General features: G+C 36.0%; 1 protein-coding gene across 3 annotated transcripts in view; it reads right to left on the bottom strand.

The window, feature by feature from the left end:
* The window catches only part of LOC145669623 (uncharacterized), a 52,055-nt gene that overhangs the window by 6,567 nt on the left and 18,735 nt on the right, over nt 1-26,753 (bottom strand). The window contains exon 2 of one of the 3 annotated variants that reach the window (XM_081737857.1): nt 9,103-20,268. The exons of 1 other annotated variant lie outside the window; for it this stretch is intronic. In XM_081737857.1, the coding sequence (XP_081593983.1) occupies nt 18,762-20,129 (1,368 nt within the window). In that variant the 5' untranslated portion in view covers nt 20,130-20,268 and the 3' untranslated portion in view covers nt 9,103-18,761. Of the gene's footprint in view, nt 1-9,102; nt 20,269-26,753 lie in introns of those variants that run through there. One more of the 3 variants, XM_081737858.1, reaches the window with a different exon arrangement.

Here is a 26,753-nt window from a genome sequence, read left to right as displayed (position 1 = left end):
GTGTGAAACCATACGTAAGGTCTTCTACAATGCCTCTGGACTTGAAAAACAAAACAAAAAAAAAAAAAAAAACGGACGAAAAACCTCAAATAGGAGAGTTATAACGCAATGTACCATGAAACACTCATATGGTACAAATTGTATCATAAGTAACCCAAAGGGTTAAAGTCTCTAGAGCATGTTCTCATTTGTAGAAAATTTTTACCCAAAAGTAAAATCAGTGTTCTTCTCCATGCAAAGAATAACGGAAAACATACATACCAAAGTTCAGCTAAGTTAACAATTAGGTAGTCCAATTTAAATATACTCTTTTCTTGTGCAACTGGTTTGATATAACTTTTCCGCCACAAAATTTTTGTTGTTCTTCATTACGCAAATTCCTTTCAATTTTCATTTTAGTTTAATTTCACACAATACGAACTTTGTATCGAAGCACAAAATAATAATATCTGATAATAACATCCTCTATATGATAAAGTGACTACTAAGAAATATAAATGTAGTCATTCGCTCCTTACATGGTTCTTCCAATTAAAGAGGGGATGTTTGCTACACAACCACGAAAGATCGCAGAGGGCAGCACCATCGACTACTTCAATCAACAAACAAGGTAGCCAGCTAGTAAACACTTATGATAGCATCACTTGTCTAAAATACACACAGTACGTAGGCTGACTTTTTTCTCTGAACAAATAAATTCTATCACACAACACTCTTCAATCATAAATGGAAGGGTGCGTCGTAATTGGCCCAATATTTAGGACATGTTGAACACAATAAATCGGAATTTGGAATAAGGGACGACAAGCAGCTCTTCTTATGTTATTTTTACATTTTTATACATCCCTTGTTTGGCTTCATTTGTGTTAACTGTGTATAGAATGAAGTGGAAAATTGTGAGTAACCTGAAAACCACAGGTAATTAATTGATTCTGACCAAATGAGTAGGAACCCTGACCTTATATATAGCCTGAGATTGGTGTCCCGGTTGTTCATTTACAAAATCTGGGTAAATTTGGGGAAAGGAAAATTTAGTGAGGGGGCAAAGTTATAAATTTGGAGAACAGAATTCCAATTGGAGAGGAGAGTAATAAATTTCGAAGGTGAATGTTAAATTTGAGTGTGAATAATTTCTTGTGCTCTGGCCTTTGGAGAAATAGTAGTCCCTATACTGACTTCTAGGTTAGTTGGAGAATACCTTCACAGCTGAACCAGCCCAGGTTAGTTTTTGATTGATTTGTTAGTAGGTTTACGTCAATTTCTTCACCGAACTTATACCAGGTGTCCCTAATGTCATTTTCACACCAAGACACTGAGTGGCACGTGGCTGTGGAGCACCACGAAACAACTTCAGTTGCCGTCACTGACCGCTCTTGCGCAACTATATTGAGCAACTCTGTGTCCATCACTCGAGGAAAACATTACTTTAAATTGTGGCTTTCGAATGGGGACACTGCAGGGATTGTGAATATATATATATATATATAAACGAAACATGTACGCTTGATTTAGTCGCGGGTCTTTCACCGCTTCCCAAAAGCGGAAATTTTTAACACAGTAGACAATAATAGTGATAAGAGAAGCTTATTTTATGCATACCTTTATTTCGTATTTGTATAAATTTTATTGAATTTTAATTTTGCATATGCTGTGAAAGAAGACTTCAATTTCTACAAATTCTTGGTCTTTTTTGTTGTTTTAAATAAAGTTACAGAGAATGATGAGTTTGAGTTTTACAATATGCGTTGGTACAATAATAAAAGAAATTCGTTCTGAATTTTCATCTGTAATTGTTTATAATTCAAACACTAAGAACTTCATTAAGATGAATAAAATAATCGGATTGTTGAAATTTATCTAGACTGATATTATGACAAGGTGTTGAGGGGCACATCCGCAGAAGGGGTGCGGAGGAAGTGCAGTGCACCATACTCAACCGACTCTTCGATCTGTCTACTGTAAGTACAACGTTAAAATTCCATTTATCTTCGACGACCAATGATTGAAGCCAATAGACTTACTAAATCAATTATTATTTTGAGACTGTTTGATTTGACTTCAGTTATTATTGTTATTATTATTATTCAACTTTTGCACTTTTCTTCGTCTTGCTTATTAAATTTTCGTTCAAAGTGCGCCCCAATCCCGGGTCTAGTGCTAAACCCAACATTGCCTAGTCGTTTATTATATTTTGTTATTTTGATATTAGTCACTTATATTAATCATTAGGTTTTCAGCCACCTCTAATGCCAAATCAATCACTTCCGGATATTCTATTATTATTATTATTATTATTATTATTATTATTATTATTATTATTATCACGTACCGGAACTTTACGTCCGTCCGTTACTCCCACGATAAATCTTGAACAAATTCCAATTTTTTATATTCTGTTTTAGCAACAGATATGTTGAGCTATTATGGTATCTGGTCCAAGTTAGTTAATGGAGGCAATTGATGAACGGAACGTGGTAGAAATCAACCATTTCCGGTTTTAACGTTGCCATTATAGAGTGAAAGCCGTAATAGATAGCGAGAAGGGGTTTCTTCAATCGATTAACCGTTCCAAGAGTAATTTCCATGTCCATCCTTAATACTGTATTAAAACCGGAAGTGGTAAAATTCCAGCACGACTTCCGGTTTCAATATTAATCTACACATAGGAAAATCGATAAAAAAGCGAGAAGCGATTTCCTTAGATTCGACTTAGCGCTCTAAGAATAGTTCACTTATTCTCTCTTAACACTTTGTTCAAACCAGAAATGGTATAAATCAATTACTTCCGGTTTAAACGTTGATCACTATCAGGTAAAAACGGTAATAAATAGGAAGAAGCTATTTTCTGTAATAAATTGTGTTTCAAGAATAATATTCCATCTCGACTCTAACCTCTTTACTAAAACCATACGTGCTATAAATCTTCTGAAATTTTTGGTTTCCATATTAATTTTTTTTAAAATGCTGGCGTGCTCCTCTTTATCGTCTTTACAGGAATTATTATTATTATTATTATTATTATTAAATCATTAAGCAATGAAATAAAGGATGGAAATATGTTGTTGACAAAATCAAACATATATTGATGGGACTCTTTGTGGCTAAGTGCTTAGAACTTTGCTGTTCTTGCAGGAGCCGGGTTCGATTTCCGGTGGCAGGTACTGTTGTTTGTAGATCTACTTCCATATAGCCTAGTAGCGTAGGTGTTGAAATGAAGTTGAACTGTAAGTAATAAAAATATATACACAAACATATTGATAAATAATTTGAAAGTATGATACAGCCCAGTTTTCAATCTCGTTGATAACATAGGATAAGGATGCACAGTACACACATTCTTTTTTCCCTCTACGTTTATTCTTTTTGAGCACCAAAAGAAGAAGCGCGTGCTTACTACTAACAGCCTTTTCTCACAGTGGAATAACTTTAGACGATGGAAATGATTCTACGAACTACATAAAGGGAACAGTCGCCAATTGGACACTGAAATTTCGAACCAGGAAATGCTATATGTGTGTTTCTGCGTGTTCCATGTATTTCCACGTGTCCTGGGAACACCATCCATATTTTGGGCAATAATAATTTTTAAAAAAAACAGAAACGAACAAGAAACCTTGGTGTCTACTGTCGGTTACCTGGTTCATATTTCTTATCACAAGCAGTGACGCAATTCCGTGACGTGATACGGCTTGCAAAATATCACTGTTTGCTATTTGTATGTAGTCTAGGTTTATTTTCTTCCAGTTGCGTGACATTTTTCTGAAACACTGATGTGAAAAATACTAAATAAATATAGCGTTAGCCAAGTGGAAACACAGGAATTATAATAAAGCTACCTAATGTTTTCACACTTGTGAGTAGAAAGGAGTAGGGCAGTGTCCCAATCCTACGTCCCACGGTTATGCCGGTTAGGCTAAAGGAGACGGTGATGATGAGTAAGAATGAAATGGTGTAATGAAGAAAGTGGGAGGAAACGGGAGATACCCCGAGAAAACCCACGAGGGCGGTGTTTGTCCACCACAAAGTTCACGTGGCGGGGGCTGGGATCGAACCCGGGACCCCAAGCACCAGAGGTGAACGCTCTACCACTGAGCCACCGCGCCCCGCTGTTGTTTACTTAGTGTATAATACGGCAAATTTCAAGAAAAGCTGTATTATCAGCATATGGAAATAACTGAACATTTTGTGGGGGAAGAGGCTTGTCAACAACATAAAGTAGATATAATAAGGGTGATAGTAAAGAGCCATAGATACGCATGTGTGCATAAATATAATTTGATATAACTGTTGATTAATGTATTCGTAAGTACGGTGGCCAAACAAGAAATTGTAAATAAAACGGATATATGCGATAAGAAGGCGAAAATGTAGCAGTTTTAGAAGCAAACCCTAATGCTACACCACATTAAATGCCTTCTCTAAATCAAAGGGTACCAGACAGGATAGCTAGGTGGTATTATACTGCTTACGGATGCAGTTGAGGAGACGCAGAGGCTGATCGTTGATGCTGATTTGTGGGCGGGAGCCTGCTTGATGGTGTGGTAAAGATGGTAATGAGAAAGATAAGCATGAAGTCATTTGGCGATATTTTTTCCTAGGATTTTGGTGAAGATTCTGTTGAGCTGTATCGGACTGTTTTTTTGATTTTAAGGAACAAGAGAAATTTGGACGATTTCTAATGAGCTGGTACATAATTGTTCCGTGTAGTAAATATGACCAAGATGATTGAGCAGTATTGGTGGATTGTCTTACATGTCGATAGATGTTATTGATTTCAGGGGCATTATAACGTTTATGATAGATGACATTAGTGATTTGTGTGGTAAAAATGGAGGCAGTGAGTGCTTTTTGAGTAGATATGTTGTGCGCCATGTTGGGTTGAAGATGAATATGTGATGAATTGAAGTTGAAATGGTCTACAGGAAGACAAATAAATTGCTAAGTGAATGATAGGGGTGTGAAAATCTCCTATAATTCGGAAGCAAAGGTTTTAGCTTTTTCTTCTCTGTGCAATGTGTGATCGTGGTGTAAGAGAGGATAAGAGGTTTACTACTTAATGCGTTGAAACGCATCTAATATTGCGAAGGGTGTGATATGTCAGAAATTGTGTTTCAGGTTTTAATCCACTGTCGTAATTTGTATACTCTAAGATAATTACACACTGTTCGGTGGAGGGCTCTACGATGCTGAAGAGCTTCGCGGTTGCCTGGGCAAACATTCTGTATAGTTTCGAGGTGAGTGTTTAACTAGGCGAAATTAGCGCGGAGGGATTTTAGGATGATGAGGTGATATATATGCAGTTTGAGGGATGAACTGCTCGGTTGCGAGTTGAATGATTGCTGGTTGAGATTAGAGTTGGTTTACCCTTAGAGTACCAAGCCTACAATGTTAGGTAAAGTACTAAGCGTGGGTAATTTTGACCCATTCCTGCTTCTTGTTAAAAAAAATATCAAGTTTCATTAAGGGAGTTAAAATTTCTAACGTACAATGAAAAGGACAATGTACCTGATCGTTCTTTATATTCCAGTAAATTTCATACGCTGTATACTCTGTCAGTGGCGGCTCGTGATTCTTTCAGACAATACCTGAATTATAGTACTGTAACATTAGAATAATACACTGTCTTTAATAGGAATAAATTCTGTCACACATTGTATTTTGATTACACCTGACAGTCCGTGCAGAGCGGTTTGCTGGTGCAATGCGCTTTGCAAACAAACTTGTGACATTTTACATGCTTTTGAAGAGTCAAGAATCACATGTCTTGCTAAAAATAAAACCAAATATTTGAAGGAACTGAACAAAAATATAGCAATTGCTGAGAAAGATATGTGTAGTGGTGAGAGTGGATGGGGAAGAGAGTGGGAAAAAGTGTTTGATAAAACTTTCTACTAATCTCACCCCAATCAAAGCTCGGTAGAACGGGGAAGTGATTGTTGCAGGTAAAAGAAAAAATACCGTTTCAATAAGCATAATAATAATAATAATAATAATAATAATAATAATAATAATAATAATAATAATAAAATATGTTATTTTTGTGTGCCGTACCACAGGGTACCAAGGCTAGGTCAAAACGACCTAGCTACCTTTTCTGTCATTTTTTTGGGTATTTTCTGTTTATTTTTATATGATTTTCGATTTCCAAAAGTAAAAATGGTTGTTAATGGAGGAATACCTAAAATATTAACTCACTACCTCTCTTTGATATTATAGCATTTCTTTATAAAAGAACATCTGGGCCAAATTGACCCAGTCTTGGTATTCGAAGGGTTACATTCATTTTCAGTAAAAGAGGGATAGGACGCTGAGAGTGTATGAGTTTAGTAAGTTTAGTAGCGAAGTATGAGAAAAGGGGGTTGTGAGACAGAGGAGGAATTGTGAAAACTTCAGAGTGAGTGTAATGGGCAAGTTCACTACCCAGGAGATCTAGGATGTAGATGAAAATACTGTGGGCGAGAAATGAAGTGATCACTATGTGAGGAGTAGTGTTAGATCAGGAACGGATTGGTTTTGGTAATGGGTGAATGAAGCCTGTAGTAGAGGCAGTAATAAAATTTTTAAAAGCTGTTTCTCTCGGTCTGAGCGGCTATGGATGTTAATATCAGAATATATCAGCAATGTCGGAAATTATTAGACATATATTGGAATGGGAGACGAATAGGACGGCCTGGTCGAACACAGATGACTGTCATTGTGACACATAAAGATTTGTAATAAATAGTTATGATTAGATGTTCTGGAATATTAGGTGGGGAGTCAATACTATAGCATGTGTAACGATAAAATACTATGCCACGCCGCTGGTGGCGCGTCAACCCGGAAGCTTCTTATCGTTGGATATCCTATCGAATGAGTTGATAGCAGGTAAATTTTTAACTAAGTTTGGGAGTGAGATGCGTTTTACTGATAAGTAATGTGTGAAATTGTTCCTCGTGTAATAGTTGTTCAAATATGAGTATATGAGGTAAGTACAGGAGAATGTTGAGAAATAGAAATAAAAGTCATAGTAAAATACCTAGGTATATGATCACTATGAGGTTAAATAATTGTTTCGACTGAAGATACATGAAAGTGCACGTACGAACCAATGTAAGTCGCAAGAAGATCAAGGTGAAGAATGTTGCGAGCTGTGTGCTGAACGTGTTGTAATATTAATGATTGTACAAAAGATGAACGTTTGAGGAGTGTCGGTGACAAATGTTAATAGTTTATGAATATAAAGAAATTGATTAGTCTCTTGAGAAGTCTTACCTTTTCGATTTTGAACATAATGGGTCAATAGTGGTACTACAAGTTTTTCCGCTTAAATTCTTCTGGAGCAAGCCAAGACTTACACTTCTAGCTGTATGTCGGAGGCGGGAATTGATGCCAAGTGTTGTAGGTTGGAGCTTGTTGGAGATTCGGACAGCTTTTGATAGGAAGAGAAAAAGTGTGCACTTCTTAGTAGGATAACAGGTTCATGGGATATACCTGTTAATAGGATGTTCCTTGTATTCTTGACAGCCTTTACCTCAGAGAGGAAGTGGTCGTAATGAGCAGGATGGTTCAAATTGGCGTCTCTTTTTGAAAACGAAGATTTGTTTATGCAAACGGTCGTTGATAGTATCCTGTGATGTTCTCAGAATTCAAACTATGTTCGTTGGTCCTTGATTGTTCCGAATACGGATGCATTTTTAAAGCTACATCTCACTTCAGTAGTTCAGCTTATATATCGTCATGTGTTATAGATGGAGGGACCCCTCGTAATACTATTGACATAGTATGTGGCTGAGGTTGTTAGTGTCGGATGTTTTAAGAGAAGTTAAAATTACAGTTTCTCTGAAAATTTCAAAACTGTATTGTCACGAATTATTTTGCGAAGTTAGCCGACTGTGATTTAATGATGAATCCATTTTTTTTTTTTGTTTCTATCATTTGCGAAATATCTTTGCGTTGTCGATACTGGAGAAGTTACAGAAGTAAAAGCTTCGAACTCAAGTACTTTGGATTGTAGTTTTGCAGTAGGAAGCTGTAGACATGGTGCAGAGAACGATAAGCCGGTCGGAGTGAGAGTCTGAGCTCGAGATGCTATGTGCATTTGTATGCTTCTTAAATGGTGGTGAACTCGTTGATGATGCTTGGTGGTTGGCACTGATTGGAGAATGAGAACTCTGATAACTTGGTTCAGTGTATGCTCTGTCTCGTCGATTTCTCCGCTTCTTGTTTATCTTCAAAGGATGCGTAAAAGACTGTACATCGTCAATTATCATATGGGATAAAATAACCGAACTGAAGCAATATCCAAAACTATGAGATGAGATCAGTATAAGAATGAAAATGGTCATAATGATGATCAAAAATCATACTACTTGTATACTCCAGCTAGGTTCCGCTCGTGAAAGCTCTTAATTTCTTGCAACCTCTCGCCTGTTAATGTGTCAGCATCACTGTGCGCCCACACGAGTGCAATAAACACAGTCTAGACTTGGCAACTACGCCTCACTACATGTAATCCAGCTGGGAAAGTTTGCGAATCTACTACTTTCTACCGGCCAGTCAAAATGGCTAGCAACCTATGAGAAGGTTACGCCCTCTGTAACGTGAGTGCTGAAAAGGAATTTACGTGCAAAGTGTAAGTGCTGGTCTGTGTTCTATCGAAATTTTACAATTATACGGTATAACATCTACCAAAAAATCAAAAAGAAAAAGAAAAAATTGGGCATGAGGGACTTTGATCCTTAGCATTATAAAGGAAGTAAACTGTAATGCTCGCCCTTGCGCTTACAGGGTTTCAATTTCTATTGCGCAACATATTATATATAGTTCATCAACGCATTTCTGGAAACACGCTTGAAGTAAACAAAATTTGGCCCAGTAAAATTTACTAAAGCCGCCACCGCAGCAACTCGCCACGGAAGAGAAGAAAAACGCAATCTCCAAGTTCGTGTGGGCACAGGAGTATACAGAGACGATATACAAATCACATCGAACGGATTGTTAGAATTTCCGTAACGAACTTAGCTAAGAAAACATAGACTAATTAATATATCAATTGTGGAAATAACTTTGTAAACTGCGAAATTCAAGTTTGAAAACATTATATTATGACACCAGATCATACACGAATAATTCCGAAACAAAACAACTTCGAATCATATTAAGTACAGTACTTTCAAGTCAATAACATTCAATACTGAGTAGGTTTTCATCATATTGTCTTCTTTTTAAACCATCCTTCCATACACTACAATGTTTGGTAACTGAGGTAAGTATTCATTGCTTTATTTAGTTATTATTTGTTAAATATTTATTTCTATAGTGTAGTAGGCGTAGTACATGTTTAGCAAAAGTAAGTTTTAGCATAATGATTCTTATGTGTTCTAAGTTTAGTTTGCTTATTATTTGCGTCCACTAATATTTCGTATTTCTTTTCAGAGGTTTCGTCGAGATTCTTCAAATTCAAGGATCACCAGGCATTCCTCTTCATCACAGGTAAGTATTTCTCTTTTTATTCTATTTTTTATCGTAGACGTTATTATATATTATTCCTTTAAAATTCATTATAACTCTTATTTTATCAAATAAAATTACATCTTATCATATTTCATTATACGCGCTATATATTTATATATTAAACGTCATTATACCGATTCTTCATTTGATTTAATATACTTTCCTTTTACATGTTAACCTAGTTGATGCCGGTGCTAATATGAATCTTCGTACGACACATGTAAGTATTTGTTTACATTGTAGGATCGCCATTGCATTGATCTAAACATATTGCTGAACATGTAGATATGTACACAACTTATTTCGCTAAGAAAAGTTGACATATATTTCAGCACATGAAATTGTTAATAAACGTCAGAATAGTTATTACTGTACCTAGTGTCCAACGAAAGCATATTGATGTTTACTTAGATACATTTACTTTATTCATAGAAACTGCGACTGACATGATGAATATATGAGTCCAAAACATGATATTGGAAAGGATCGTTTCATTTTGATATAACATACGAAATAGATTGTAGAAAACTATTAATTTTGACGAGAGAATAATTTATTTTATTGCATGTTATTCATGATGATTTACAGTGGCTGAATGGTGTTTGGGGTTTAGAAATCCCCAAATCACTTACTTTCTTAATGGGAGTACATTTTAATTATTTCGTCCCTTCACCAAAATCAAAGTATTAATTAAATTCCGAAACACGTTGAAATAACTGTTTCAGACAAATATTGTGTATATTTTACATGATTATCAGTAATATCTTAATAATCAATTATTGTTGCTTCTTTTCCGATGTGAGTCCTTATTTTTTAAAAAAAACATAATTGTGTATATTCAAATTTTCTTCTTTTTCTTCAGCAAGTACCATAATTTAATCTTTCTCGCCAACTTGAATATTTCAAAGTAATATGTCTATACGAAACCCTGGGCACAGATTAAGAATGAGTGGAATATTGCATAACTTCCCATAAACGTAAAGATATTAAAATTAAATCAATGAATACAACACATAATATAAACTGAATATGCGAACAAAGAAGGCAACAAATAAAACATAAATTGAAATAAACAAACTGTAGTGTACAGCTGTCATAGCGGGGCACTACAAAACATATATAACACACAACTTAATATAGACAGATTAATTCAATATAAATACAATACAACTAGAGAAAATGAAAAATTTGTAAAGTGATAGCGAGGATGGAGAATGAGGGGAGGTGCGAAGCACAAGACAACACATGGGTATTTTAATCAGACAAGTGAATGTGTCTTCTGCGTAGGGTCATCTCTATGTGATTATGGGAACCGGGTAAGCCAAACTGAGTAGAAAATGATTACTGTGCAGGATACGATGGATCAAAGAGTGGAAGATGCTAATGAATAAAATAATCAGATATAAACTTCAGCCGCAGATTAGCCCCAATTCGTGACTTTTCTTTTAATCATTTTTGAACAACTGCAACAACAGTTTTCTTAATTGGTATCTTAGCAACTCTGGATGAGACACTTGTCTGTTTCCGGGGAAGATGTGGATTTCATATTATATAGCCAAAAGACTTGCAAAATATGGAATTAAAATGTTTAGTCTTGTTGGGGAAACATTATACTACACAACAAATATGGAAGCGTATGTGGGGACAGAACCAGAAGGTTCGTTCCAGATAGATAACAAACCTGAGGAAGTAGTGAAGAGATTCTGACAACCGATTTATGGTTCATCTCGCAACGTGACCTTTGACAATAATTGGTTTACAAGCTACAATTTAGTTAAATCAATGAAAGGGACAATAAGTTAACAATTATAGGGACAAATCCTAAAAACAAGGAAGAGTTGCCCCCATGTTTGTGAATGCCAAAAAAAAAAAAAAAAAAAGGAAAGAATACAGGAGTGTGTTTGGTTTTCATTAGAACTGCACCATTGCCTCCTACGCACCTAAGAAAAATCGGTGTGTAGTGCTGATCTCAAGTATGCATAATCACAGCAAATTAGATGAGAGTACCGGAGATAAGGGGAAGCCAGAAATCGTCACACTTTACAATGAAACTAAAGGTGGGGTGGACACAATAGACCAGATACGTACTGAATATGACGAAGACAGAAACACTAGACGATGCCCAATGGCGTTATTTTATCACTTCTTAAATGTAGAAGCGATCAATGGTAAAGTTATACATTCAGCGAAAAGAGCGAATACATTCTAAGAGCGAAAATACCTAAAGAAACTGAGAAAAGTTTGATGAAACAGAGAGCACTGAGTAAATGAAATCGCACAGAGCTTCGAAAATCGAAGGCAAGGTTTTCTGGATTGATTCTAGAAGAAGATGCTTTTGTACCTCCTCAACTAGGAAAACGAGGACGATGTTACACGTGTAAACACAGTAAGAGCAGATACTTTTGCCAAACGTGTTGTAAGTGGATTTGCCTAAGGCACGCAAAAATGATGTGTGGAGACTGCTGTAGAATTGAAACGTGAATTTCCCTATGTGTAATACACCGCTATTAGGAGAAATACTGGTTTACTTCTTTCTAGTTAATAAATATTTTATTTTGAGTGCCGGTATTTAAGCAATAAAATAGTCACATAGTTATCGAGCTTATTATAACAAGAAAGATATTGCTTCAATGAAATGAATGTACAGTTTCGCTTAAAGTGTATCCACTGTCTGGTGTATTTTGTATTTAATATTGTAAATATAATAAAAATTTAAATCCTAGTTCCCATCTTATCAGGCAAAACTGTTTCTCGGTCCAGGAGGCAAAATGTTACCATTCATGAATTTTTTTTCACATTACCACTGTAGGGTTAAGAACGATGAATCTCAGGAGAATAAAGTGTTCTGACAGAGTGTAAACATTAGGGACAAGGGATATGCTAATAGCGATTTTGTGTGGGGTCTAAAGTGAAATACTAGATACTGCATGAATAAAGGATGCTGAGTTTGGAAGCGTTTGTTGATATAGGTTAGATTGTTTTTCGATATGGTACTGTAATATGGGGAAAGTTATGCGTTGGTATAGCTCCAGAGTGGGGCTACGTAATCGGACAAGGAAACCTATGTGGAAAACTTATGGTTATAGGATCAAAAGTTTTTGATAGATTTTGGATGATGCGGCTATCCACACCGGAAATCTGTGTTCGGCACTAAAAAAACTTTGAATATACTTCGGATCGTCTATGAATAAAGTTCAAAAAGATGACATCAAACTGTAGAAAAATTCAAGTTCGTGCTCCTGTTTCGAGAAAAATATTTGTGCTTTTTCTGTGCTTTATCATTTCCATTGTGAATCCAGTAGTAAGCTTAGGCTAGTCTGCGTTTGACAGTATCTCCAGCTGGAAATGCAGTGAAATACCGTTAACTCTTATTGCTACATAACACTCAATTAATATAATTTACAATGTTCAACACAGATGCCAAGGAAAGAGTGAGAGTGACTTGGACAACGTGATCCCACGCTAGAGAAGAATGCCAAATCAGGTGCTCCATATTCTCTGTTTAATGTGGTGATGTACAGAAGAATGCTGATCAAAAGTGCAGTGAACAGAAAACCACGTTTAAAGTATAATACCAAAATACACAAAGCGTTAAAAACAATTTTACGGACTGTGCTATGAATATTAGTTTGTTGCTGGAATATGGCTGTTTAGTGGTGAGTGAAACATGTTTGAAAGAATCGGTAAGGAATAGTGGAATGCCGTTTCTCAACCAATTCTCTAAATAGATAAACGACCGCAAGACCATAGGGGAGGAGTGTTCGTAGTATTAAAATAAATGGGGCAGGAGAGCACAGAATCATCTTGTACGTGAGTGTGAAATTATTTGAGCTGAGGTAAGTCTGTCCAAAAACACAAACTTCGTCGGGTGTTTCTGCAGACCATATGGAAACAGTCCTCAAAGTTTACTTGAAACATGCCACGAATCACTTCCAGTTGCCATCACAGGGTGACACAGTTGCTCATTTTGGTGACTATAACTTGGGCTTAGATATCGATCAACTGTAAACATGGGATAACATCAGACACAAATGACATCCCTTTGTCGACAATTCTATTCAAGGACTCGATTTGGGATAATACAATGTTCATAACGCGCGTAAAAATAACAGCTTAGGTTATGTCATCTCTATTTTTCCGACAGAATGTGTCATTTCATATAAAGAGTTGCTTCTCCCAGACCGCGATTTCCCCGTTCCATGTCTTACTCCCAATCCCAGAAGCCAGCAATCCAACTCAAAAAGAAAGTTTGTGCCTGCCTGAAGTAGGCGCCTTAGGATGAAATTTGTAAAGTACTATGGTGTTACAGTGAACACTTTTACTAGATGGAACAATAGACGAGACAGTGGGTTCTTTCGCCGACGTTTTTAATGCAACAATAAATACTTTGTACTGTTCAAAAAAGTAAAAATAATGAAATCTACAACAAGGCACGGCGAACCGAGTCGCCACACATTCCGAAATAAGAAAAAGCTTTGGGAACTGTGGTATGCATTTCCAAATGAACACATATCTTTAAAAGAATTTCTGATATAGGACTTCATATAAAAAAGCTATTAAGATGCAGCAAATACCTAGACTATATTTAAAAAAAATCAGACACCAGCATCAACAACATTAAACAATTTTGGTCTTAGGTCTAAAACTTCTAGGATACCTCTTGTAATGTACAATGATGCAAGAGGTGCAGAGGTTGAGGGAAGAACAGAAAATTTTAATGAATTATTTTGTAATAAATTCTAAACTGCATAATCAACATACTTCCCTGTTCAATCCGCTTGCTCGTCCACTTTATCTCATTTATCTATCACTCCTCCAGAGGATGAGTTACTTTTATTTTCTCTCCGGCCTGAGAACCTCTGGCCAGGACAATATAAGCTAAACCTTTCTGCGTTCGACGTCATCTATTATTTCTTTTCCACCTTCGCTCATTTTTATGGATGTTTCAAGAAAACCTGTTTTTGGAAAACAACACGTTTGTCTCCCATTTATAAATCTGAATTAGAAAGTTATGTGTTATCCTGAAGCAATATCTCGCTACTCTGAAACATATCACTCCTGTACGAGAAAATTATCAAAGACATTACTTCCGGTTCAGTACAATCTTAAAGTTGGTATTGGAGGGTGGACGGCCCATCTGCCGTCAGAGAGAGCCAAAACGTGATTTTTTTTTTTGTTTCCTATTTACATAAAATGTAAGTAAAACTTTCATTATTTTTCAGTCGCTGTTTCATTTTTAACCTCCCTAACACAAAAATAATAAAAGAAGACCATATCTGTATGAGTTAGCATTAGAACTAATAAATGAAAACCTGAAAGCTCGTTCTGAAATCTCAATTAAAAAAAAAAGCTGCTGTTCTTGGCACTGTACAGAAATCAATCTACAGATGATGATCCGGTCTAAACAATCCGAAGAGATATTTGCTACATCTTCGCGTCAAGAGAAAACAGAACTTGCCTTGAATGTAATGATTGTGGGAAAAACGTGTTCAGGAGGCAGTCAACAATTACTACTAGTTTCAATACATGCCAGCAATCTCAGAAAGAGGGCAGTGACGTGGATGTTGATTAACTTTGAACCCGCCTTGAATCTACATATTGTGGAAACACATGTGTAAGAAGCACTCAATGATTACTGCTCCCTGCAGTAAATATCAACATTATCACAGCTAGCTCAGTGACATGGATGTTGATTAGGTTATATTCTGTTCTTTTGTGTTTTGTTCAGTGTGTTCACTCATATTTAGCAGTGTTGTAATTTAATTTAAATTAAAAGTATACTTTTGGTCAACAATGATTTGTCTTAATTTACTAAACCTAAATGCGCCAAAACATACACTTTGCATCATGCACAGTGCTGAAAAATGTGATTAATCGATTACGGCCGAATTGACGTCGTCGCGAGCGGAAACGTGAATTGGCAGTACGTGAGCGGATCAAGGTAAGGAACGAGATATTTAACGAATTTTATCGCGAACTTTTGACAACTAAGATGTTTCGCATTTGTATATTTTATCACGTGTGTAACTTGACAATACCATTTTATGTACAAACATTATTTTTCAGTAAATCGTTTCACATATCTTACAATATCTTTTTATTAACAGAATGTGGACTTCATGTAAACGGTTTCCACAATTCGCATAGCCACCTTTTACCTGTATGAGATAGCATGTTTCCCCAAAAATTGCACTTCGATTACACCATTCTTCATAGTCTTCACACGAGAAGATCCTCCCCATCTGTGTTAATATATCTGTTGCGAAATATAAACTTTAACCCTTTCCGGATCCTGGTATTTTGGGCTATTTTTTAGACTTTCAGTCAAGCAGCTACTGCATCGTCACTATTTATCCTAGGATCATGGTTCATACCTCATTCTCTTCAGAATAGAGCAGGCTTTCAAATGGTATCACTTCCATGCCCATACCACATACCAGGAGAGGGAAAATTGATATCAGAGGGAAAATTTTTTTGTCCAACTTTGGGCCCCCCTGTGTGAACGTAGAGACCTCCAAAAAATCTGATGAATAGTACTTGGTAAACTAAATGTGCGTACCAAATTTCAAGTTTCTATCTTGAACAGTAAGGGCGGGAGAAATTTTATCTGGAATTCCCACCATACCCAAAACGACCGCAAAACAACATGATTTCACGGAAAAAATTTCCTGAGACATCCCTAATTACTCTAGGGTCATGTTTCGCCCATCATTCTCTTCAGAAAAGAACTGCCTTTCAGACGGTGTGACTCACGTGTCTCTATTATGTATGTAAAGGGGGAAAATTCCCCAAAAAGGGATTTTTTGGGTCTAAAAATCCATTTTTTCAACTTTTGCCTCTCTGTTTTTACGCAGAAATCGGAAAAAAACTTCTGGTAAATACTACTCGGTAAACTGAATGTTTGCGCAAATTTTCAATCTTCTACGTGAAAAAATAGGCCCGCAAGAAAACATTTCCCTACCATGCCCCAGTTTTACACTATGCAGAAGTATATTTGGATTAAAATTCACTGAGACGGCCCTAATTACCCTAGAATAATAATTCGACCGCCGTTTTCTTCAGAATGGAACTGCTTTTCAGATGGTATGACTCACGTGGTCCTATCATGTATGCGAGGCGGGAAAATGACGAAAAACGGGATTTTTGGGGTAAAAATATTCCTTTTTTAACCTTTTGCCCCTCTGGTTCCCCCCCTGTTTTAACACTGACGTCGGAACAAAAAATCTGGTAAATACTACTCGGTGGACCAAATGTTTGTGCAAAATTTCAACCTTTTACGTTCAAAAATAAGCCCGCCAAAAAATATATATTCCGACAATGCCCCATTTGCCCTATATAGAAGTATATTTTTTAAAAATTCCCTGAGACATCCCTAAATACCCTAGGATAATAATTCGACCGTCGTTCTGTTCAGAATGGAACTGCCTTTCAGACGGTAGGACTCACGTGGTCCTATCATGCATGTAAGGCGGGAAAATTACGAAAAACGGGATTTTTGGGGTAAAAACATCCCTTTTTTTTACCCCTTTAACCCCTCTGGTTCCCCCTGTTTTAGCACTGACATCAGAACAAAAAATCTGGTAAATACTACTCGGTGGGCTGAATGTTTGTGCACAATTTCAATTTTCTACGTAGAAAAATAAGCCTGCCAAAAAATATTGAACATAGGCTTAGAAAATGAGAAAAGAAATTTTTGACTTATTACGTCATCACTTCCTATGTCTGGACGCAGGACGGTCTGAAGCCATATATAATGTCTTCTACAAGGCCTCTGAACTTTGAAAACAAAAAAAAAACGGACGAAAAAGCTCAAATAGAAGAGAAATAACGCAATGTACCATGAAAAACGCGTATGGTAGAAAATTGTACCATAGGATCCGGAAAGGGTTAATTAAGTTGTTTCTACACACTTACAACACTTTTGTTTTTAATATGTTTTCTCCTGTGTGTTTTAACATATGTATTGCAAAATGTGAGCTCCATATATATATATATCTTCTTTTCAACTGTGTGTTCTCATGCGTGTGAGATTTTCATCTCTGTATTAAAATGTCCTGCCAAACTTGTACACCAATTACTTTTCTAGACTCGTCGTATGTGTAAAGTTTTCCACTTGTGTATATTAAAATTTGTCTTGCCAAGCTTGAACGCGAATCAAATTACGCACTAGAATCAGAAGTTGCTAACTCATTATTGCTAGATTTTACAGGATCACGCTTTAAATTTTATAGAAATATGTTGTAATAGCGATATATCAATTCAATGATCTAAAATTGTGTGCTGGTTCGTTTTGACAGGTATGCGATGTCTTACAGTACCAGATACTTATAAGGTAAACAAAGTTTGTGAATAAACTTAAAAGCTGACTTAGCAACTTTTCTTATAAAACGAGTGAAAAGTTGGTAAGTCAGTACACTCAACAACTTCTGAGTACACAATAAAGACTAGGTAAGGAATACGAAACATAGCTACGAACTTTACTTTTAACAACCCACATGCACATTCACTTTACATCATCATCCCGCGCTTCAGAAACAACAGTGAGCGAAAAAGAGTGTAAGATACTGTGTACCGAAGTTTTGGTACACAAACTCTTTCCGAACATACACCACGAATTCCGTTAACGTCATTAACACTTTAGATAAGAATGCCGTTAAAGTCGCTTTAAAATCAAAGACGTTAACAACTGGAGTGAAATCATGTTGACTATTATTTGTGAGTCTTCTTTTGACACATAAACCTTAATACGATTTTTGCGTGAAGTTGGTCTGATCAATTTAACCCATGTGGAAGGGAGGACTTGATTTTTGACCCCTACTTTTCTTCAATTTGCCCAGTTTCCGTTAATGAGCATGAAAAAATATCGTGTGAAATGTATGCGGTGAAAACGGACCTGCGCAACTATGTATCGGCCAGCAAGATGCGGCCAAATCGCAGATGGTCCAGAAGGCCCTAGTGTTGGAATAGACATGTAACATGTTTATCCGCTGGACATACACTTGTAGCTGATGAGGAAGGTGCCTGTTTCGTAGGATATTTATCGTGAATTTAAGATTTTTTCTCAAAACTTGACTTAACATCTTGTGACTGCGTCAAATCCTTTTCTATATCCTATGTCTAGTTACATGTCTTGCCAAACTGATTCCAAACTAAATCCTATTCAACACCATTTGCATGTTTTAGGTTATTGAAATCTGTGTTTTAATATTGCCATTTGCTAAATGTGAACTGCCAGTAAATGCTTTCCTACACTCCCGCACTTGTGATTATTGTCCTGTGTGGATTAACATGTGTCTAACCAAATGTGAACGTCGATTAAATGCCTTACCACACTCTTCGCAAATGTGATATTTTTCTCCTGTGTGGATTAGCATGTGTGTAGCCAAATTTGAACGGCGATGAAATGCCTTATTACATTCTTGGCATTTGTGATGCTTTTCTCCTGTGTGGATTAACATGTGTCTAGCCAAATGTGAACGTCGATTAAATGCCGAACCACAGTCTTGACATGTGTAAGGTTTTTCTCCTGTGTGGATTAAAATGTGTCTAGCCAAATTTGAACGTAGACTAAATGCCTTAGCACACTCTTGACATGTGTAATGTTCTTCTCCTGTGTGGATTAACATGTGTCTAGCCAGATTTGAACGTCGATTAAATACCTTATCACACTCTTGGCAAGTGTGATGTTTTTCTCCTGTGTGGATTAGCATGTGTGTAGCCAAATTTGAACGTCGATTAAATACCTTACTACACTCTTGGCAAGTGTGACGTTTTCCTCCTGTGTGGATTAACATGTGCGTAGCCAAATTTGAACGTCGATTAAATGTCTTAGCACACTCTTGGCATGTTTGATGTTCTTCTCCTGTGTGGATTAACATGTGTGTAGCCAAATTTGACCGTCGATTAAATGCCTTACCACACTCTTGGCATGTTTGATGTTCTTCTCCTGTGTGGATTAACATGTGTGTAGCCAAATTTGACCGTCGATTAAATGCCTTACCACACTCTTGGCAAGTGTGATGTTTTTCTCCTGTGTGGATTAGCATGTGTGTAGCCAAATTTGAACGTCGATTAAATGCCCTACCACACTCTTGGCATGTGTGATGCTTTTCTTCTGTGTGGATTAGCATGTGTCTAGCCAAATGTGAACGTCGAATAAATGCCCGACCACACTCTTGGCAGGTGTGATGTTTTTCTCCTGTGTGGATTAACGTGTGTTTAGCCAAACTTGAACGTTGATTAAATGCCTTACCACACTGTTGGCATGTGTAAGGTTTTTCTCCAGTGTGGATTAACATGTGTGTAGCCAAAGTTGAACGTCGAGTAAACGACTTACCACACTCTTGGCAAATGTGAGGTTTTTCTCCTGTGTGGATTAACATGTGTGAAACCAAACTTGAACGATGTTTAAATCTATGACCACACACTTCGCATGTGTGATGTCTTTCTCCGGTGTGGGTTAACATGTGCTTAGCCAAACTTGAGCATACACGAAATTCCTTTCCACATACTCCGCTGATATGGGATTTCTCACCAGTATGAACTAACTTACCGCTTGACAAAATTGAACTTTGATTAAAGCGTTTATCACTGTTTTGGTACGTATGACGCTTTTCATTTTCCTGTGTCAGCATATGTCTTGACAAACGTGATCGATGAAATTATTTGCCAAACTGCGTCGAACTATGACGTTCCTCATCTGAATGAGAAATGGCTTTCTTTAATATAATAAACGTATTCTCTTCTCCGTGGGAAGCAAATACGTTATCGGGCCTGTAACATATTCAACAAACAACGAAATGTGATTGGAGATAATGATTAAGTAGCAAAAAAAGGAATAATTCGCTATATTTCATGATAAAATTACGCTCAATTTGTTTTGTTACATGAAATATTGTAGAAATATGAAATGGAGTACCACTGAGAAGTCTCCATATCTTTCCACTTTCAAAATAAGAGGCTGTAGTTTTTTTTCATTATATCAAATTGAACAATCGTTTATATCGTGGCGGTCGTAAGTCTTTGACCATGTAATGGTGACTCCTTTGAAACAAATGGAGAGTATCATGATTAAATCTGTCGTATCTGTAGTTTCGTGTGAAGAAAAAACAAAGTTGTGAACCAAAGGTTTAAGAACAACTCAACTTATTATTATAAACTGTACCGAAGATTATTCACTTATATCATCATAAGTGGAAAACAAAAGACGTTTTGGAACGAAGAAAAAAGTAACATAGAACTTTACAAGCTGAGGCAGAGAGACTTAACGTAGCAAGACTAAAGACGAATCGTTTACAGCGTAGTGTTCGTGGTTCAGTGGTCTAGACGCTTGACCAGTAATCTGGAGGTTCTTCCACCAAATGCACGTCCAGCAACTTTTTTTCTCTGTACATTAGGAATTTTTATTGCGATTGATCGGCAATGACAGACGTTTTATCGCATTCAAATATTTGAATACTCGTTTGTTTCAATGCTTGAACTATCAAGAATTCATGAATAATACTAGTAATAATAATAATTATCTCGTGAAATACTTTAACAATAAAAACTTATTAGCTCAAAGGTCATACCATTACAAGCAGAACGTGACATTAGCAAAAAAGATGTTTCGGTTTTGTGTAATGTTGCCCATTAAAATGGGAATTTCTCATCTCGATCCAAAACATACCGAACAAAATCGGGATGAGGCTTAATATTTTAATTCGAGACGGGACAAGGCTAACTCGCAATATCGTCACGCTTTGGAGATGAGAATCGAGACGAGACGAAAAGTATCGTAAACATTGCTCGTCTCATCTCGATTCTCGAAAGAGTATATGCTACTCTTTAGGTAACAATTGCTCTGTAGACTGAATCTTATATATTATTTTGTTACCTTGTATTTCAGTGCACACTAAATTATGGTCGGTGTATATATTTTTGTACCAAAGCTTATAGAATTACATCTGCAAACTGCACATGTAAGTTTATTATCACCCTTAGCGTTCAATGATATTCAGTTCTTTTTATTACAGTTATTTTCCTCAAAACGTACAATAGAATATTTTCTACAGGAAACTTTAGCAGAAAATTTTCGATTAAATTTGAGTAGCTGGAGAAATGTCTCACGAAGGTACGGAACCCCTTTCCCGAAACCTCTACGTTTAAGTAAGTTTTGCCAAATTTTAGAGCAACCTTAAAACATTTAATACCATTATTATTATTATTATTATTATTATTGCTGAAGTGTTGTAAATTTAATGGTTCAACCTGTTTCACCCAACTCCCGCCTAGTGAGTATTGTGCTGAACAAACAGAGTGTGTTTCGGTTTTTTCCGTGTTCCGCTTCCTCCCACTTTCTTTATTCAAATATTTCTTTCGTTCTCATCATCGACGTCTTCTGTAGCTAAGCCGGCCTAACCATTACTTAAAACCAAATTTTCTTACGGGTCTTGTGAATTCAGAATCCCTACTTTCTACACGAAATTTGTCTCGAAGCTTTCCGTTATAACATTTAGCTAGTTGTAGGGACGTATGGAGAGTGTATGTCCTCATGGTCCTGACACTTCTCTTTAATCCCGACTATATTGTAACGTCTGGCTACTGCTACGGGCGATTTTACAGGCTTAATACAATGTGTCCTTGTACGGAATTTCTTATCTATATTTTTATTATTATTATTACTGAATATTTGATACCTCAATATTGCGTCCTACTGCGATGCAAATAAGCATACTGAAATTACGAAAATGAAAATAAATTCTTTGGACACACTATAAGGAGGAATTGAGTTATAAGAGATACTTTGCAAAGAGAGGAAAAAGGTGTCAGCTACTGGACAATATGAAATTCGAAACTTCGGATGCCTTAAAGTAGGATTTGTCTTCATCACGATACCCTTTCGAAGTAACACCCTTTATTTGGGTAAAAGACGTTGGATTATGGTTGCGTTATATTGAAATATCATCAAAACATACCAAAAACAATAGTTACTATTTATCAATTTTTCTTGAACGAATATATGGAACGTGTTGAAAATGGAGAAGGAAACATTATTATTGTTTCTAGTGAGAGTAGAAGAACAGTTAGTAACAATTCAGGCAATTTTGTGACTCATAGACCTGAAGGATGACCCATTTGTATTCATGAATTGTTTTCGAAACAAGTGAATTTTTCAGACAGTAGGAATCGAGATTGTGACGTCATGTAATTAGTTTTCCCTGTGAAAGAAGTCGTTTCAACTCTAACTTGTAAGAACAAGAGAAATTGACAATTCTTCATTTTATTACACATCAGAAATACTAACATTCTAAATTATATTTTTTTCTGAATATCTTCGAAGAGAATCGAACCGCGGACCTCTAACACACAAAGCGAATTATCAAGCCACTACCTTAAGCCCGCTCTTTTAAGTAAGAGTTGCGAATTGCTCTTTTATGTAAGAGTTGCTATGTAGCGAATTGCAAACGTTTACGATTCCAATTTTTATTAACCATTAATCACTGATTTTGCTCAAGATAACATAGTGTAGTACAGTGAATTCAAGATTACATTTAAAAAAGACCCAAAGTATCTCCGTAACTTATCTCTATTATACTTGGTTATTCTTGTTTTACAGGTGTTTCCAATAACCTTGAACGACCTGGACACGAACACAGATACATCGAGGACATTTAATATTTAAAAGGCTTTCCCATGGGGAATCGAAAGTGAGACCCAGTCTAATAAACAATCTGATGTGTGGGGTGCGTGGTTCGTTCCCAAGGCAAGCAAGGTTGAGACTGACATCGTGCTCGTGGGTTTTCTCGGGATACTCCCACTTTCTCATTCCAACAATTTGTCTATCATAATTCACTTGCTTTAATCATAGTCTTTCTTAACCTAACAGGCATAATCGTTGGACATTAAAGGATTTTATTTTCAAGCTGTTAACCCAAACCGATCCGAATCGAAAAAGTTGTGTTTTATATTGCTCATTAACGTTTTCTCACGAAAAAATATGTAGAAAAAAGCCACGGCGAATCGCAATTCTATTCAAAGATGAAACAGTAGACTAGCAATATCTTAACCTAAAATGTAACCATTACATATTGTTTGGAATTTTTCCAAAACCTGTACGGATATTCCGGGAAGTGCCACAGTTGGAGTAGTTTATTGAATCGGTTGGTCAGTCGGTCGTGGGTCAACAGCATATCATCCACTGCGACCCACCACCATCATGACACACTACGACCCACCACTCACCAAGAACCACTGCGATCATGACCCAGAAGTATGTTTCTTGTGCACATGAAAATACAGATATGAAAGACCTAATTCTCATAAGCTGCATTTGTTTCAAAGCAGTCGCCATTACCTGGTCAAGGATTTATGTCCGTCACGATATATACGATATCAGAGTTAACCTGGTGCATACCAAAATACTTATTTTGTGCTATGTGGAATAAACATTTCATTATTATAAGTGAAAATAGAGACCCGTTGTCGCTAACATTAATTATATATCATTACTTTTGTGTCAGAAAATTTACAAATCGGAAGAACTTGTTGCAATTGCAGCTACAAAAAACTGTCGCTATGATTACAAAGAAACAAAGGGACGATATAACAACTTTTAAAATTTTGCACAAGATACGTGATTTCCTTAGCTATACAAATTTCTAGTTGCGATTTTATATAGTCTGATACCTTGAGATAGTAAAATTTTGCGTATATTGATATGTAGCTACGTAGTTACATCTGATACATTCTTATTAAATAAAAACTTTTGAGAAGCATAGAGTTTTCAATTTCTTGTAACTTTTATCTACTTATTTGAAATACATGATATAACGATTCCAGAATTCCACGTTAAGATAATGTGGACAACCATTAAAACCTTCGTTACTCCTAGATTATTACTAGTGTTTTTATCTTTGTGCTCTAAAGATATAATTTAAATTTATCATAACCTGGTGTAATGTCATTCGCACAAATCGAAATATATATTGGGTTTGGAATCTTGCTATTACAGGGTTTTTGCAAACAATGCCTCTCGAGTGTTATTAGCATCGTGAAACACTCAAGTCGTTATTGTTTTTCACTTTAAAAGTAAATAGGGCGTACGAAGAAAAATGCTACACTCCGAATACCGAAAAATTGAAGAAATTTGTTATGCATCACATTATAAAATACAGGCAGCTGAACGGTTTAAAATAAATAATTTAATATGTTAAGCGTCTACATTTAAGTAGCATTTTATTACGTTACGTACATTCAAATGGGAATCATAAAGACGGGAAGAGGATTAAATTCGTACGTCAACTCTTATAATCTAAGTGGTCTCTCTTGTTAGAGAAAGGACAGATGGCACAATAACTTTTTTACTTTTAAAAAAGTGTCGCGAGCAGCAGTGTTACAACATTCAAGAGTGAGAAGACGAACAATCTGCATATTATACCTCAGTACAAAAAAATTGACATCAACCTAATCTGGTATTAACAACAGAAATGGCTGAATCGATTGAAATTAAATTTTACATGTCTGGAATTAGCCAGACATGTATGATGTATCTCATTTAGAAAACTATTTATCTTTTCTTACGTTACTGACTCTAGAATGAATATCCTACGAATAAGAGAAAAGCTATAAATCTTACGCTAAAATCAGAGTATCTGATGAGTAGATTATGCTTGGGAGGTGAAATTTATCATGAAAAATCTTTACTCTATACCAGTGAGCATGTTATCTACGACTTACGAGATGAAAAGGAACAATTTTGCGCAAATTTTATAATACATAAATTTACCATATGATATGAAATGAATATGCAATTTACAGAACTTCATCACGTTTTGTCTGATGCACTCAAGTGATCATAATTTTGCTAGCATAAAAAAATGTAGAAAAACTACGTTTTCAAGGGGATGTTGTGAAATTAAGCTGTGAACTTCAAATCAACTTATAGACTTCTTTAGATGTTTTAACAAGAGCAACGCAAAACGTAAAAACAACAAAATAATAATAATAATTAACATATGAAATAAATTTTCAAGAAAACCTTTTCCCGACTTTACCATCGCATTTCGAAGAAAGTATACATTTTGTTTATACTATGTCAGTCAAAATATGTTTTCTTCGCATAAATGCGTGTTGAAACTAGTCCGCATCTCAATAAAGTACGAATTAAATCAAGTTCCTGCACAAATCCTGAACCAGGGACAATAAGCATAAGCTTGGTTCTGGTTGTATTTACTGTACAATCTGTGAAATTTCAAAGTTGAAGTTAAGCATTGATTTTCTACACACTTTGTTGCAGAGGTAGCACCCTCGTGATCAGGTGTTTGTTTCGCTGGTTACAAAAAAGTACAACATACTGAACATACGTTCGCGAAATTGTGAACGAAAACCGAAAGAGTAACTCAATTGCAAGAAACGTGACCTTCATTTGAAGTTTTCATAGTAATTTTCAATGTGTACTTTTAGCAGTAATAGCTTAAAAGGTAAAATATATATTTCACTTTACATTTTAGTATAAATTCAAGAATATGCGAAACTCATTCACCCACTGATTAACCAAACCCGAAGTCCCACAACTCATAAATTTAACTTCTCGACTGGGTATCATCCTACACTAAACCATGCCAACTTCCATCATTAGAGCCCATTCTTAGAGTATCGTATCCTATAGTATTATCTTTTCCTTTTTGACACACCAAAATTTCACAAAAGTTTTACAGCTCACAAGCATATTAGTGACGCAAGCGACGTGGCCCGCCTATCGTAGACATATCGATTTCATTATTTGTGTAAAAATGTGATGTTTTTTTATTGTAATTGTTAACTAAATATATAGCACGTAAAATTTATTTTCGTTCATCTCACGCTACGTAAGTTATTCAAAATCTAACGTCTTTTTTTGATTGTTAATAACCATCTTTAACTCTTTCAGCACTGACCTACACAATTGTGCAGGTAGGTAGAATCACCAACATATACAATACCGGCTGAACATTATGTTTACACTAAGGTAACTATAATGAAGAAGTTCAAAAAGTTACAAAATTCGTAAAATATCTGTGTTTATGAACAACTGATACGGTGTTAGCGGAATGTGTGAATTTACCAACGAAATGTCGGAATGGTAAAATCTTGTACTGGTTAAAACATACAATATTGGCTCGAAAACGAACAAATAACAGCAGTGCCTAGTACTAAAATAATATTTCAAATCAGGATAAAGGTTAAAATTCATGCCAGTAAAAAAGAAAGTGTGAAGGTGTCACATTTTTTTTATTAAT

Source organism: Thermobia domestica, chromosome 14 (genome assembly GCF_964235325.1).
Source record: "Thermobia domestica chromosome 14, izTheDome1.hap1.1, whole genome shotgun sequence".
NCBI classification, from domain to species: Eukaryota; Metazoa; Arthropoda; class Insecta; order Zygentoma; family Lepismatidae; genus Thermobia; species Thermobia domestica.
This window is presented reverse-complemented; position numbering and strand designations above follow the sequence as displayed.